Genomic DNA, 16,310 nt, shown 5'->3' with positions numbered 1-16,310 from the left:
CCTGCTGCTGGCGGGGTGGGGGGAGCCTTCGCCGGGAGTCCCGGCCCTGCGGGAGGCGAGAAAGCTGGGCCCCTTCCCGCTCTGCAGCTGCTGCTCTGGCCGACATTCCCTCCCGGGTTCCTGGGTGTTGCGGCCGGAACCGGAGGTTTGCGTCAGGTGCCACCAGGGGCTGTGCAGCGTGGCATGTGGACCTTGGCGATAAGATTCCTCCAGAGTCCGCCGATCTCTGTGCCTCCTTGCCAGGCAGGGTTTTGCTGCCAATTTTTTTTTTTTTTTTTTTAACCAAGAGAATGCAGGAGAAGCTTAAAAGTCCGTAATTGAGTTAGTAGTTCTCTGTTTCTGCCTCCACCCTTGTTTTTCCTGTCCAGAATATCAGCACTGAAGTAATGAAATTTAAACCAGAAGTAGTCATAAGAGCTCTAATGCTGTACGTTTTTAAACTGATTTTAAGAAAAACTCTACTGTTTCCTGATGGTTTTTAAATTGTGGAGCTTGGCACGTGCAGTACCTTTGTTATGTATTTGTCTGCTGTAGACAGGACAGATAGGACCTAAAAAATTACTTGTGCCTTTTGTCTCTATTTCTGGTTTGCTTTTTACCTCTTGGTATTGTTTTCCTTCGGAGGCTTCAGCACATAGTAATCTAAGGATACATTCCCTGTCTTACTGCTACAAATCGAATCTTTATCTCTGTGACATTATACTCTGAGAATATAAAAAGATGGTTTATGAAAGGGTTTTTGGAAGTTAGATACCTTGCTGCCCTCATGCTTACATAGAGGATCAGTGATTTAAGGACATTATTTTGTTGTGCTAGATTTATTACTAAAACCAGAAGCCGTTATAGAGCGCTAATGCTGTATATTTCAAAATTCATTTTAAGAAATGCTCTCCTGTTTCCTCTTTTTTAACCTGGGGAGCTTGACATATGCTCTAGCTTTCTAAGTAGATCAAGGTCAGTGCTAATCTATCAGCTGCTCTTCAACTCGCTTGCAAAATATCTGGCTTTGACTGAAGCTAGTACTTGGATTAGAAACAAAAGTCATTAAATGTGAAAGGAATGCTAGCTTGGAAACTGTAATGTTTCCATGGAGATGGGGATATAAGAAATCTAAAAGATTTAAGAACTGTAGATTCCTGCTCTTCCAGAAGACTGAATCTTCAGCAGACACTGCAGTTAACATGAGGTCACTTCCTACTTTTGCTGTTACTAAAGCAGGTCAGAGTTTTAGTGTTGGAGATGTAGTGTGTAGAGGATCCCAGCACAGGGCTCTAAAAGCAGCTTTATTCTCGGATGTTCGGTGGAAAGGGGGCTGTACCTTTGGCAGACCTTGCTCACAAGGTCTTCCCATTTGGAGTAATGTAATTGCATTTCATGTAGAGTGTAAGAATTAGGTAAACTACAAGTTAGGTTGTGTGTGTCTTAAAGCTGGGACTGGGAACATGGGAGGACTGCTTATCTCTTCTGGTCCATTTTTGGTCTACCTTAATAATCCCAGAATCTCCTGAATGACATGGTAGGACAAAATCGCCTCCACTTAAGTGGGTCCCTCTTTCCCCAAACAAACTCCCATTTTAAAATCCTCACGTGGTTCTCTTGAAAGATACACTTATTTTGTGTCCTAAGATTGCTGTGGTTTTGAAGCTGACCTTTATGCTGTTACGAAAACACTGCTCAGGAAACAAGACTGTAAATGTGGTTGTGAAGCTGAAAAAGTCAAATGTACCATTATTAATTTTTGTCATAAATCCACTGTCAGCTATTCCAAATGTTCTTTTTTTGTTTGGCTCATGAAATAGGTGATGGAAAAATAAATTTAAAGCTTTGTGTGCATTCAAGCTGTCATAAAAGCCTACTGTTAGTGAAAGGGAGAGGACTTGCTCTTCTGTTGACCTGGTCATGACTGCACGATCCTGTTCCATACTTTATGTTGTTCCTTGACTTCCTGATATGTATTTGCTGAGGTTTTCTTTCACTTGAATGACTTTTTGCTGGGGTGTTTCTTAGCTGTTCTCATGAGTTAAAGTCAGCTCTCAGGTGCATCCCAAGTGACACACTATAAGTTCGGGGGTGAGGGTGTGCAATCCTTTCCCCTCCTGGCAGCAGGGCACGCAGTTTGGTTTCTCCTGGAACTGTGCCTTCACCCATTTTTTTTTTTTTTTGTATTAGTCATGTTCTTCTTTTCTACTTTGGTTACAGAGGAAGTGACAACTTATATTTTTCTCTTCTTACAGGAAGAGGATGATTGGAAGGAGTTTGAGCAAAAGGAAGAAATTGATTATAGTGGTCTTAGAGTTCAGTCCATGCAAATAAGGTACTACTTTTTCTTTTTTTTTTTTTTTTTTTTTTTTACCCTTCATTATAATCCTTACCCGTGTCTAAAAAGGATGGGGGTTTTCTTTAGAGCTGCTTCCATGGAGTGCAGTTAAAGAGAGGTTTGATATGTTTCTGGTAATACAGGAGATTCTGCTGGGTGATTTAACTTTGGCTGGTCTCTGCCAGTGTTTCCTTTATTTTCTAAACCTCTGTTCATACTCTAGATCTATCTGTTTTGCTTGGGACTCAGGATTTTTTATTAAAAATTATTATCACTCTCCTCCATAAAGATAGTCAAATAGGAATTTCTCAGAGTAGTGCAGGATAGTAATTCCCACTGAATCATTTGACTGCTGTAAGGGTATCTGACTCAATCGATTCAGCATCTTCATTTATGGAGAAAATTCCTGAACCATTGCATTTGTATTTCAAAAAACCAAAAAGACAGTTGGTAAAAGTAGTTTCCACAGGATTGGGTTTATGAATCCATGATTCCTTGTTCATTTTTTTAATTAGATTTTCCTGTTACCTGGTGCAAAGTCAGTCTACTTATGTCTGTCCTGGTTAAGAAAAACATTCCATCGGGTCAGAAAAAGGCTTTTTCTCACCTCAGTTGTAGACTGAGAATGTCAGATAATCCTCATTGTCCATGTATTGATGTTCAAAATAATGTCATCTTAAGATCAGCCTACCTGTAACCAGTGCAATAGATGCTTTCTTCACTGTTTGAGCAGGTCTGACATTTCTGGAATTACTTACTTTTTTGGATCACAGCATTCCTTACTCCTTTCAGTTAACTAGTCCTTTGGGTCATTTGCATGAATTTGTCCCACAAGCTGTCTATGGCATTGAAGTGTCACAGTGGATAATCACATGTCTGATTAAACAACCAGTGAGCTGGAGCTTCACTGAAACTGCAGTTTGACTGAAAAGCCTCTACTTTGGTTTTCCAGACAAAGGCCCACATTCCAAATACTTTTCATGCTGTGGTAGATTTTTCAGGCAGGTGGAAGTTTCTGCCACAGGATTTTGTAACCATTCAATTAGTGGATTCAAGGGAAGAGTGGAGAAGTAAATGGAAGAGAAACCTACTAGAGGCTATAAATTATCCATCTTTGGAGGTCTCTTCGATGAAACAAAGATACAGAGTGGAAGGCATGAGGTGCTCCCTCTGCTTGCTCTGTTGTAGTTCAGTCTGTAGACATTGCTTCTGACATTTAAAATAAAATGTATTTGAAATAAGATGTTTAGGCCCTTGGGCCTCCTTACCATGATGGTTACTATGTTTGGTGAACAGTGAGAGGCCATCTACAGGCATTTTTTTCTGTTCTCTGACCATTACTTACACAAAAGGCTTACACAGATCATGATTAGTAGGATTTGGTGTATTATGAACTTGTGAATTCGCATGTTCTGCTCTGGAGATCAATGTCTTGATTCTTTTCAACAGCCCCACCCTCCACATCTGTCCCATTTTGGCACACAGCTTTCTGTAGTAGCTTTGGCCAGCAAATTATATGGGGTGTCTGACTACATCTATGCAAAATAAAATAGTCTAAGTAAAATACAGCTGGGCTTTTGCTTTGGGTCTGTCTTTGAAAAAATTCCATTTTTCTGTCTTAGCTTTTTTTTTGTTTGTCTGCTTTAAAAAAAGAGACCTGAGTTTGTTTGTAGATTGTATTATTACCCATGCATATAAGGATGTTTCTTAGGGGGTTGTGTTTATAGGAAAAGTGAGCTCAGGACTTGCTTTCTTTACCCACTACTCCACTGTTTCTTCCTGTTGACTAAAGCATTTTATGGAAGCTGGACTTGTAGACCTTTCCTGCTTTATTTTCTCATTCCTTCCAAATGCACAACTGTGTTAGTAAGAAAAAGCCTTTCTGCTCAAAATAAGATGCCCATTTCTTTGATCACTTTGTTCAAGTTGATTTTTTTTTTTTTAAATTTTAAATTTTTTTTTTTTTTTAGGAGCTTTTTTCCTTTTCAGTTGCCGAGTTACATAGCAGCACACCAAAAATTGTTCAGATGGAATTGCTAGTACAGTGATTACAGGACTAACGTGGTCTGGTTTAATTCAGTATCTTCGGCATGGCAGCCATGGAATCTTGTCTTATGAGGATTGTGTAATCTCTGGCAAATCTTAAACGTCCACTTGTAAGGTGCTACTGATCATTTCTGTCTTACAGTGAAAAAGAAGATGATGAAAGTGAAAAGAGAGAAGAACCCAGTGACAGCTGGGAAGAGACTGGTGGTGGTGGTGGTGGTGTAGACAGATCATCTGGTCCTTGGAACAAGTCAGCTCCTGCACCAGCCCCTGTCGTTGAACCAATTGGTAAATTTAACTCAAGACTTGTTTTTTTTTTCCAATCAGACGTGCATCAGGTTGAATTAAGCTGCTCAGTGGGTGGAGCTTAAGGAACAGTTGCTGTTCAGGCACCCTTTAATGAGCAAATGGTTTGTTTGGCATGCCAGCCATCAAGGAAGTCCATGTCAAGGGACCTGAGGAACAGAATTGAATTTAAAATACCTGTCAAATAGGTGTGGTTTTTTTATTTCCAGCTTCAAAAAGGGGGGGAAGCATTCTGTCTTTGCAGGAGATCCCTCTATTTTGCAGTGTGTAAAATACCAGTTGGAAGCATTTCTGTTGAACTAAAAATGCTGCTTTAACACTTCAGTGGATGTTCAGCCAGTATCTGATCTATTGTGGCCATTAGTAGCACACTTTTCGAATCAGTTCTTAGAGTATTGAGAACATGACATAGCAAAATTGATTCTTTTAACTAGGATAGGGTTCCGGTTTTTTTATTAAGTACAGTTTATTAACATCAGTGGAGATAAATTACTTAGTCATCCTCTGAGGACTGAATATTATTTTCCACTGAGAAATTAATCAAAAAATAGCCTATGTTCTTTCTGGTTTGTAAAGGAGGTAAACCTAATTGCTGTTACTTCATCTTGGATTTTTACCTTAACTGCAAACTCTTTGGACAGTCCCCTCTGCACCTGGAGAGGTGTTTTAAATAAGATTTGGCATATATATGTAACTATGTGCTTAAATCTGTTTTAAATGTGTTTAAATTGTTGCTAATAAGTTGCAAATGAGAAACAGGAAGTCCCTCATTAGTAGTTCAGATTCCCTAAATTGTGAGACAATATATTGGAGCCACGGTTCAATTCGACTGAGTGTAGGATAAGTCAGATGATACCTGATGTCCTGCCTTGTCTAAAATACTTGCTTCCAAAACTTAAAAGGTGGTAAAATGTAACTTGTAAGATTCTTTTCAATTCTTCTTTGTGGAGTTTTATTTGTGTGTTGGTTGTTTTGGGTTCTTTTCAGCTACGAATGCAGACTTGTTCTCATGTGTGAATCTTGTTCTTTTCCCTAGTTACAGAAACTCCAGAGCCGGTGCAGACTGGTGGCGTGTACCGGCCGCCTGGTGCCAGAGAAGGCGGGCGGCCACGGAGAGCACAGCAAGGACCCCCGGAGATCTACAGTGACACGCAGTTCCCCTCACTGCAGTCCACCGCCAAGCTTGTAGACAGTCGAAAGTAAGTGCATTCCACTGATTCCCCAAGAGATTTCTAACCGCCTTCTCTGAGTTCTTACCTTGTCCTAGTGCTTAAGCCTGCATCTTTCCATAGAGGAAGTAACTTAGGGCTGGTAAATGTTATTTTCCCACTCTCCTGGGATGTAGCCCAGTGAGATAGCCAGACAAGACTGCCAATTATGTTATCTTTGGTGGCTGAAGGATTTCACTGAATATTTCTGCTATTGACAGCAGCTGCTTCCCTCAGACCCTAGACTAGCCATGTTGAGGCTCGGTGTTACTTCCTTCAGCAGACAGATGTAGGAAGTCCTAAGCATGCAGCCTTCTTGTTAGGGTTGTGAAGGTGGTGTAACTGGAGGAGTGGGGTTTAATACAAATACACTTGCTGTCTGACCTCTGATTTATGGAGATGAGCTCCCCCAATTTTGTTGAAGTGTTTTGTATTATGAGGTGCTGAAGACTTCAGTCTCACCCTGTACTTGAATCGTAATCTTTCTATAACCTTATTCCCAGTAGAAGGGATGACTAGGCCAATACCTAATTCATTTGAGGAATTTGGGGTGGGTTTTTTTGTTACTGGTTTGTTTTTTTTTTTTCCATCCTGCTTGCTATGTTACTGTTTAATACAGCTTAGGAGAAGCTTTGTTTCCTCTGAGTATTTTTTGGGATAGCAAAGGAGACAATCTGTTATTGATGCTTTGTGATTTAATGGCACAAATTGAGCCAAAACGAAATTCTGAATGAGCACTGTAGAAAATTACTTCTGCTTTCTAGAACTTACTTTGCATTAATGAATTTGAATTTACTTTGAGAATGTTAATGTAAACTCTGTTGGGTGATGAGCTTATTTTGGAGATAAGGTTTTAAAATATTTGCTTGGGAACGTTTAGGTGTTCTGTTAAACCCTAGATCTTAGTGTTTGTTCTCTTGTTCATAATGTTTTTGTTGGGGTGGGGTGGAAATGGACTAGAAATTCACGATTCACAAGTTAGTGATAAGATATTTACTGATTACATTTATTTTCCCATAGGGATAAAGAAATGGAGAAGAGCTTTGAAGTAGTAAAATACAAAACTAGAGGTAGGGATGAGGTCTCAAAAAACCAGGCACTTAAACTTCAGCTAGACAACCAGTATGCTGTGCTTGGGGATCAGTAGAGCTGCACACACATTACAATTAAGGAATGCTTTTTGGTAACCCTTCTACTAAGGTAACTAAACTACAGCTAACAGCTATGATGAACGTGCCACCTTATTTCTCCTGGATCTACTGCAGCAAGTGCAGACTACTTTGACATATGTGATTGGTTCTCCTGCACTGTGGAAGCATAATATGTTGCAACTTCTCCATTGGATATGGGGCAAATTAATGTAAATGATTGAACCAGAGTCATCAGTGTGCTTTAATTGCTCAGAAAGATACCTACAGCCAGTGGTCATTTCAAAATCTTTTTATGTTCAGATACTGAGCCTTCGTAAAGGTTGACTACCTCAGACTTGATGCACTCATTGTGGACACCATGTGGATCACAACTTCTGGAAGAGAAGGTTACAGCTGTTTTAGTGGCCATCTGAAACTTGAAACCAGCTCTACTGGATTCCTGTCAGAAATCCTGCAGAAGTCAGCCATTTGGTTCCAATTTGCTATAACAAAGATTTAAGTGACCTTAATGACAAACCTGTTCGTTCCCCTTCTGAGGAATCCTGTCATGTGTAGCCATAGCCTACTAGAGACTTCTGGAGCATCCCATACCACCCATACTATCCAAGTACAACAGAGCTGTAGTTTGTTTACCTTTCTAGAGTGCTGTACGGAAGTAACTGCAAAACAAATTAAAACTCATTCAGTATCAGATTGGAGGAATGATGGGTTTGAATGGTTTGTTTGCATCAGCCATTTTCAAAGTTGTCTAAGTATGTTTTTTTCTATTATCCACAAAAGAAATGCCTGCCTTGTTTCTGATATCAATTTGCAGTATATTTAAACGATGTTAAGACATTGTAGTGAAAGGGTTTATTTTGGTTTTTGTCATGACGTTTGTCTTTCTCACCCTAAAGCACTAAGACTTAGAGTTTTGATTTGACACAGAGGTATCCAGACTCCCAGCTACAGTCTTCAGAGTTTGTCCTTTAAAAATGAGATATGTGGCAGTAGTGACACCAGATAAAAACCATCTTCTGTCAAAAACAATTATTTGTTTGTTGAGGAGTGATGCTTATATGATAAACAGAATAACTTAATATGCAGAGACAGAACTAAAGCTGGTAAGCCTGATTTTTTTGGCTACTTCTGTGAAGCATTCAGCTTTCTGAGGCAGCAGTCCTCCAAATATAATTCATAAATGGTGTTTATTCACAATCAGAAAGTTTAGTAATGATGGAAGGCAGTGACTTCTTAAAGTTACTTAATTTAGTGGGAGTAGGCAAAATGGCACTGGTACACTAGGAATATAGGACATTGCCTGTAACTGTTTCAGTGAACCAAACCTGTCAAATACCAGAAGTGTTCTGCTGTAACTGTTTTTCTCTTCTCTGAATTTTTATACCAGAAGCAAAATGAAGTACAATAGTGGTGTGCTCCAGTGTTGAGGTTTCTCAGAGTAAATGCCAAAAAATAGACCCAACATCCATAAGAGTTGCCAATGGCAAGAAAAACAAGGGAACAAAACAAAGCTTGCTTACGTGTGTGGGAGTACTGTGTATGTGCAGAAGATAAGGATAGTTCAGGAATCACCCAGTGGGGTTCCCTCTGACTAACTGCTGACTTGCTTTAAATTTACTTCTCTGAGGCCAATGCAGATTTTGCTGTTGACTTCAGTGGGGCTGGGGTTTCACCTGGTTCTTTTGTGCACAGACTAAAACTGGCCTTGCCCTTGCAGAGTTAACTGTCTATAAAAATTCTGCTGGAAGCTGCTATTAAAGAGAGGGCTCAAGAGACTATTCCTAAAGTTGGAGACTTCATTTGGAAACAAAACCCCGCTGAAAGACTGATACCAGTACTTTGGACTCTGAGCCAAGTATCTTCCTTGAAAATCCATTGTTGCCAGCAAAAGTGTTGTTGTCACAATTTCTGTGGAATTCATGGTAAATGGACATGTCACTTGGTGGGGTAGAGATGTTAAATCTTAAAATGCTTTTCCTGATGCTCTGAAGAGATTCCGATCACTAACGCACATGAATAGAGTTTTAGTCTCCTGTGTGAAGGGTAGATGAGACTGTCCATTGTACCACCTTTATCTGAGGTTTTTGGGCATGAATTCTGGCAGTTCAAGAAAACCCTGTAAAAGTTTCAAATCAAATAAAATGGAAATACACATGGATTCTGGAGTCTAGTGAGTCTTTACGTTTTAGTTTGAGCTCATGACCATACAATAGCAGAAAAAACAGCGTTTGGATCTTCAGGGATAGGCGTTGAAGCGGGCAGTTGTCCTTATGGTCATGTGGGCTCTATTTCAAAGCTTATAGCAGCACATGGCAATAAAACTTTTATTTATACATAGGAGTTTAGTTTGCTACTTGGCACAGTGTCTTCTTGCTCCCACCATAGAGGACTGGCTTGAGATTGAGTTGCGTATGAATGAAGCTTTGACTGGCTTTTCACTTAAAAATACCTCTGCTAAATTAAAGAATGGGGAAGAAAAACCCAGCCTCTGGATGGTTGCTATCACTGGAGCCCATCAGGTACTGATAACTGAAGGTATTCTTTTGGGGGCTTCTCTCAAACATATCATTCCAGTTTCTTTCTGGAGGCATTAGGGAAAAAAAATGGGGAATGCAGATTTCTGTTGTACAGAATGCTAAACTGTCTTAAAAGAAGTGTGTCTCATGTTAAATATAGCTGCCAGCAGCTATCAAAATGCCAGTTGTCAATATCTTCCTTGTACCCAGTAATTGCTCTGTGTGCCTGAGATTTTGAAAGTCAGTCCTCTGCAGAAGCTCAGTAAGCTTTGGAGACTCTGAAGTCCAACTTTATCTGGTTTGTTGTTGCTTTCATTTGAGGCATGCTAAGAATGTCCTTTTCATTCCTTCAGAATGCTCATTGAAGGCTTATTCCATAAATGAAGGGTTGTCAGTTGTAGAGATGAGATTCTTTATGCCAGTCCATATAATGCAGTTGTGTGCCACTTCAGGGACTCCCTGGCGTGTCACATGCTTTTATGGTGGGTAGCTTGTTAATCCTTAGTTTAAAGGCTCTGTTTTACTTTCTCTGGCTTAAAATACAACAGCCATAAATTTACCAGCTTAGTGGTAGAACATGGAAATGTCCAGTGCTTACTGGGGAAAAAAACAGTATGGATTTGTGTTTCTCAGTGATACAGGCTGTATTTAAGGATGCTAAAATGCTAAAAACCAGGTAGTTTTAATAAAGTTGGGCTTCTCAAATGCCTACTGTAGGTATCTGGAATCGTATTTACTTGAGCTGATGATAAATGTAGGAGAGGATTAGTTTTGCCCCTGCCCATCTCTCCCCATTTAGCTGTGTCATGTTTAATCTTCGCAAATGAAGAGGAATTGACAATTGAAAGTGACTGTCTCCTGTTACTTCAGTTTTGTATTTGTAGCTAGCTTTACCAGTCATGTCCACAGTAGCTTAGATGAATTTTTAATGGTACCAATTGTGCTGGAGGCCTGACACCACAGGGAATAGGGCTTTTGGTAACTGACTGCATCTGTCAGGTCTTGGAAACTTTGACCACACACACCATGGCTGAGGTCCCTGTGTTGTTCAGGTCAGGTAAACACAATACAAATGTGATTGGGCTGCACATCTTTGGAGTTTGCTTATCTGAGCTTTTGCAATAGTTGTAGCTTTTTGCCTTCCTCATTTCTGCCTGGTTGAGCAGTTTTAAACTTGCTTGTGATTTTCTGTCAAATACCCAAACTAAAATGGAGCAGGGATTAATAGGGCTTCATGTGCTTAAATAAGGTTGCTTACTTACAAGGTAGTAATATTCTTTCCGATATTGATGTGGTCAGAAATTTATACCTCATTGGCCCAAGAAGCTAAATTATACCAAAACCACCTTGGGTACTATAAAATCTTTATGAACAGCCATGATCCAGGTTTTGTTGGACTGTAACTTAGTTCCCAAATTCTCTCTCCCTATTTTCAGCTTTTAATGTTACTACTCGTTTTTAATGATCAATAGAGGGTTTTATGTGTCAATATAAGAGAATAATATGTGTACTTAAACTTCAGATACATGAATTAGGTATGTGCAGAGGGGAGGAAATCTGACATATATTTGCAGATAAACTCCAGAAAAAGTTAAAAAGACAGCTCGTCTGTATTGAGGTTAATATGAGAGCCTGCAAGCTCTAACAGATGGAGGAAGAAATGACAGCAGAAAACAGAGCTCTGAGGAGTCTAAGTCATAACAATTGTGTATCTAAATTTTGGCTTCTCAGGCATCACCTGTAGTTCTGCCACGTTCTGTTTGAAGTGAAATAGAACAGGAAGGAAGATTAATAAATAAATAAAGGAGAGTGGAAATTAAGCAAATAAAACATAGGTGCTGTAAGAAGGGAGGGATTAGGATGGCTGTTTTCTAAAAGATACAGCTTTAAGTGCATCGCCTGAGGCAGGCAGGTTGGATAGTACAAGTGCTGTGTGGGTAGGCGCTGCTTGCACAAGTGACAGATTCATCTGACTTTAAACCAGCAAAACTGTTTGAAGTTCATTACTCGGGGAAGGCAGCCCATTTCATTTCTTCCTTTCAACGAACTGGGAGAATGTGTTCAGAAAGAAGGTAGAATTTTGCATTGGTGTGAAGCTGACCTGTTGCCTAAAGAAAGAACTGAGGACAAATTTCAAGATGGCTTAACAATCTTGAAATAAATTGTGTATGTAAGAAAATTATTTTTCACTTCTGCATGATTCAAGGCTGAGACGTTTCAAATAGCTATGAAGACTTATTTTATGAACTACTAAATGGTACATACATCATGGGTTTATTTTCAGTTGCTCAAGAGTATGTGTTGATGCAGCAAGGTTAATGAAGTTCAGTGTTCACTTCAGCAAACTTCTGCTTAGCCAGAATACAAATACTAAAAACATATCACAGCATTAATGAGTCACCAGGAAAAGTAGTGTATCTGGATTATTGGATTGGAAAGTGTCATCTAAAACAAACTGTGTGCACTGAAAAGAAGCCAAGCCTGTTTTGTAGCAAGAGCATGGGAAGCATCGGACTAAGAGAGTGGGATTTGGCCTTGGTTTTCTACTGAGCTGCTATGTTCAAGTGATTTACTTTCACTTTGCCTCAGTTTCCCCAGCTGTACCAAAATAACCAACAACCTACCTCACAGGGGTGTTGTGAGGCCAAAGCTGTTCTTTGTCAAGGGCTGGGGCTGATGGAAGGTTCTACAGAGGACTAAAAATCTTTATTAAAAGATCTTTATATTAGCTTTTATTATAGTATTTTAATACTACTTTGGCAAAGGCTTATTTCTATGGAATGTAATATACGTCCTATTTAAGTATTATGTAATTGGACTTTCTTTAGTATGTATGGGTATGGAAAAGGTTCAGGCTGAGCACTCAACTGGTATTTCCTCTCTTCAATTATCTGTGCAACCCAAATGGCATATTAATATGAGGCTCTTTGTTTTTATGTGGAACATATTAAAATCAATATTGCTATATTTTGTAAACCCCATGACTGAAATAAAATCCTGCTCACAGTTGATAGCCATTTCTTATAATGTGGCTGTTTCAAAGTTTGTTCAAATCATCTGAACCGGAAATGTTCACTCCTGATACTAAGTGGTATTTTGTCATAGGAATGTTTTTCTTCTCCTCTCCATGTGTAAATACTTTTCCCTGCTCTTTATTCTTTCCCTTACTCAAGCTGAAGTGGCATGCAGATACAATAGGGAGAGAGTGTCATCTTCAAAACTTGTAAAATCTGGTGTTAAGGCAAACTGTAGAGGAAGGGAATGGACAAAAGGAAAATAGTTGGTCATGGAGGGGGTTTTATGAAATAAACAAAGGGAAGAAATTACCAAAAACAAGGGGTGAGTGGGGTAAGCAGGATAGGTAAGAGGAAGGACTACAGATATAGTAGAGGCAGTCACCCTATTTATTATTATCTCCTGATTTATCAGTTAACTGCAGCTGAAGTAACATGAAGTAGTAACTGATGAATATGCCTTTGTCTGCTTTTGCTGGTGATTTCAAGGTTCGTTGCTCAGCTTTTACGATAGGGCTTCAACTAGAATCAGAGAACATGCAGACAAATGAGAGCTCTGGTGGGTCCTGGACAGAGAGGAGGCCCAGCAGTTACCTTCTCTTACTGATATTTTTATCATTGCAGCACCTCTAAGACAGTTGTTAATGTGCATCAGCAGTGACAGTTCTCTGTCAGAAATGATTACTGTTAAACTTCAACAAACTGTGGCATTTGCTTCAGAGAAAATGTTTAACTAGCTGAATAATAAGCACTGAAGAATAACATGGGGCTTTTTGGAATACTTATGATGATGATGATGGTAATGAGTGATATTAAGGTCCATATATTGGTAAGTGGCTTAAAATGACTTTCAAGTATGTATCTCATACGGTGGGAAGGAGAATTGCTTTTAAGATGCTTATCATCTATCCACCTCTTAACAAATAAACTACCTTAGTTTTACTGTCTTTCCAGCTCCAAGGAACTGCTTCTACCACTCTCTTACCACTTTCCTGCCTGTTTTTTCCTAATACGTCACTTTTTTTTAAGGTGCTGAAGAAACAGCAAATATTCATTATCACCTCTAAGAGAAATAGATGCTGTAATATTTTTCCGTATTGTTTTGTCTTTAATACAGCCTAACATCTTATTCGCTTTCTTGACTGCAACTACACAGTGAGCAGATGTCTTCATCAAGCTGCCCATGGTGATGCCTAAATCGTCCCCTTGAAAGATCACAACTAATTCAGACTCATGTCACAACTTCTACCAGAGCATGTATAAGTGGTTTAAAACCTTTCCAGTATTTATTGCCTTGGTTTTTCCTGTTGACAACTCACCTGCCCCTGATTTGCCAAGTTTACAGAGTCATTTAGAGTTTTAGCCCAGTATCTTCCATGGGGATTGGCTTTTGCCATTTGATGTACTGAAGTCTTCAGTTTCATGTATACTCTTCTGCTCAGTGAGTAGCATGGCAAGCTCTTACTAATTTTTGCTCAATCTGATGTTTTCTATTCCTTTTCATGTCTCCTATTTTCTGTACTGAATTTCCATTCTAGCTCAGTTACAGCAATGAAGTCATCACGTAACATCCGTCTGCTTTATTTCAAGTAACTTGCCTACAGAAAACTCTTAGTTAAAATATTGTCATAAGCTTATTTTTTTAATTAAAACAAACCACTTATTCTGTATATCTTTCAGTGTATGTACAACCATAGCAAAGTGATTGAAACCATAAAAACTGGCTGATACAATAGAAAAAATTTACTCAGAAAAAGGAAAAATATGTGCATGGTTAACTTCACTGGTTTCAATGGAGTTATTTTTGTCACACAAGGTCAGTTCCATTAACTTTTTATTTGAGATCACATCACTTGAAGTCTAGGTGTGACAGCCAGAATCAAGTGCCAGTGAACAAGTTCCATAGAAACTTGTTTTAAATTTCTGGATTTTTCTTTCTGCCGGAGATAAAGCAGAAGCATTACTATGAGTCTCTGACCAGCAACCACATGAGCTCAGCCGTGCTTAATCTAAAACACCTGTAGCAGTATTTGAAACTGCATTACAGTATTTGAGATAAAGCAACAGTGGAGGGCAGGCTTAGTCTTCGTGGTTTGTTTCATTTCTTCATTCTCATCATCTTGTGCTTTAAAGAGCATGGAGCTGTAAATTATGTTGTCTTTAAGCGCTGACTGCATTTCCCAGTCATGTTATGTTTACAGATACAAACTATGTGTCATAAGCCTGCTAGGATGTACAGCCTGACCCTTGAGAGCTGCATTACCTCAGTTATCAGAGTACCACATCCTAGAGAGCAGCTGCCTTCCAGTATCAATGAAGATACCAGGTTGAGAACAATGTACCTTGGATTTTACGTCCAAATAGCTGTATCTGTTAGATGTCCTATTACAGTATTCTCTCAAAAAACAGTTTTGGCTGCTGGGAGTTAAGTTGGCCAAGGGGAGTTGGGATTTTTTTTACTTTTTGAGGGTGTGGTGGGGAAAACAGAGCCAATGAATCTGAGGGTTGTTAGAATGTAATGCTTCATAGCCACTCCCCTGGCTTTGGAAGCCTCACCAAAGCCCTGTCTTGCCACTGTAGCTCCATCCTGTTACTTACTAACTGCCCAGTAACCTTCAGGACTGACAAGTTCTTTGACCGTGCACTGTGTCTCTACTCTGGGATTTGGGTAAAAGGCAAAGTGGCTCTGGAAACTGGCATGACAGTGTTCTCTAGGTAATGTGCTCTGCTCATTGTTTTCCTGGAACCCAAAACTCAGCAAAAATCTCTTGATTTGACCTCTCTTTGCCCTAGAGTATTCCCTCCTTCTCCTGTTCATCTACATTATTACCATGCCAAGGATTTCTTAGGTGCCTGAATTATTCACCGCTTATTTAGAAAGCAGCAGGCAAGAACTGCTGAGTCTTGATCCTGCTGCATTGTTTTTGTCAGGCCTGTAGTATCACAAAGATTGCGAAACTGCCTAGCAGGTACATGCAGTCTCCTTGAAGAACTGAAACCTAGAGCCTCAGAGGCTACATGGGAGCCAAATTCCCATGGAATACACCAACAGAGGCAGTAGCACTGTTCGCAGTAGAATATAGCTCAGCTATGGAAGCAAGTAAGGTTGCATGACTGGTAATATTTTAGCTTAAACAAAACTGTCTTACCTGAACAGCAGGATCTAGCCTAAAGCATTTTAATTTCTTTTTAATGACGAGATTATTGAGGGAAGAATTTTAAGACGATCTCTCTGTAAGTCAAAAGGAAAAAAAACCCTTGAATTCATTTTCAACAATTTAGCAGAATGCCTCAGCACCAGACATGATGTGAAGAAATGAAGATAATTGTGTGCTCAGTGTTGTGCAGAAGAAAGAATGGTATTGTCTGGCTGGGAAAATGGTTTGGCTGGGAGCCTATAGAGCACAGCAGAAACTGTTTCAGCAGAGTTCAATATGATCTGTTTCTGAGAATCCCTGTGTAGCCCCCACAGTTAACACAGGAACCTAATGGTGCCTGTATATTTATATAATTATGTTAACAGTCATAATTTAAGTTCAAAACCTGAACTATATATATTTTTGTCAGTAGATTTTTTTTTTTTACCCTGGTTTACCTATCATGGCTTCCACATATGACAACTTCTAACTGTGCAGTGCACACACCTGTTGTCCTTTTGTCCCATGGTAGAGTAATGGTATTCAAACTCTGTAAAGCACTTTTGTGATGTTTCCTGTGAAGAAAGCCGAAGAAAATAAATTTATCTTAACAGC

General features: G+C 39.4%; 1 protein-coding gene across 4 annotated transcripts in view; it reads left to right on the top strand.

Annotated features, from left to right (window-relative positions):
- Nucleotides 1–16,310, top strand: part of CDV3 (CDV3 homolog) — a 16,677-nt gene extending 367 nt beyond the window's left edge. For 2 of the 4 annotated variants that reach the window (XM_058419988.1, XM_040059760.2), the window contains 4 exons: nt 2,235–2,314; nt 4,506–4,651; nt 5,706–5,868; nt 6,898–9,186. In XM_058419988.1, coding sequence (XP_058275971.1) covers nt 2,235–2,314; nt 4,506–4,651; nt 5,706–5,868; nt 6,898–7,024 — 516 coding nt within the window. In that variant the 3' untranslated portion in view covers nt 7,025–9,186. Of the gene's footprint in view, nt 1–2,234; nt 2,315–4,505; nt 4,652–5,705; nt 5,869–6,897; nt 9,187–13,675 lie in introns of those variants that run through there. The other 2 variants (XM_040059781.2, XM_040059788.2) reach the window with 2 other exon arrangements.

The sequence above is a fragment of the Hirundo rustica genome, chromosome 1 (genome assembly GCF_015227805.2).
Source record: "Hirundo rustica isolate bHirRus1 chromosome 1, bHirRus1.pri.v3, whole genome shotgun sequence".
In the NCBI taxonomy this organism is placed as follows: Eukaryota; Metazoa; Chordata; class Aves; order Passeriformes; family Hirundinidae; genus Hirundo; species Hirundo rustica.
This window is presented reverse-complemented; position numbering and strand designations above follow the sequence as displayed.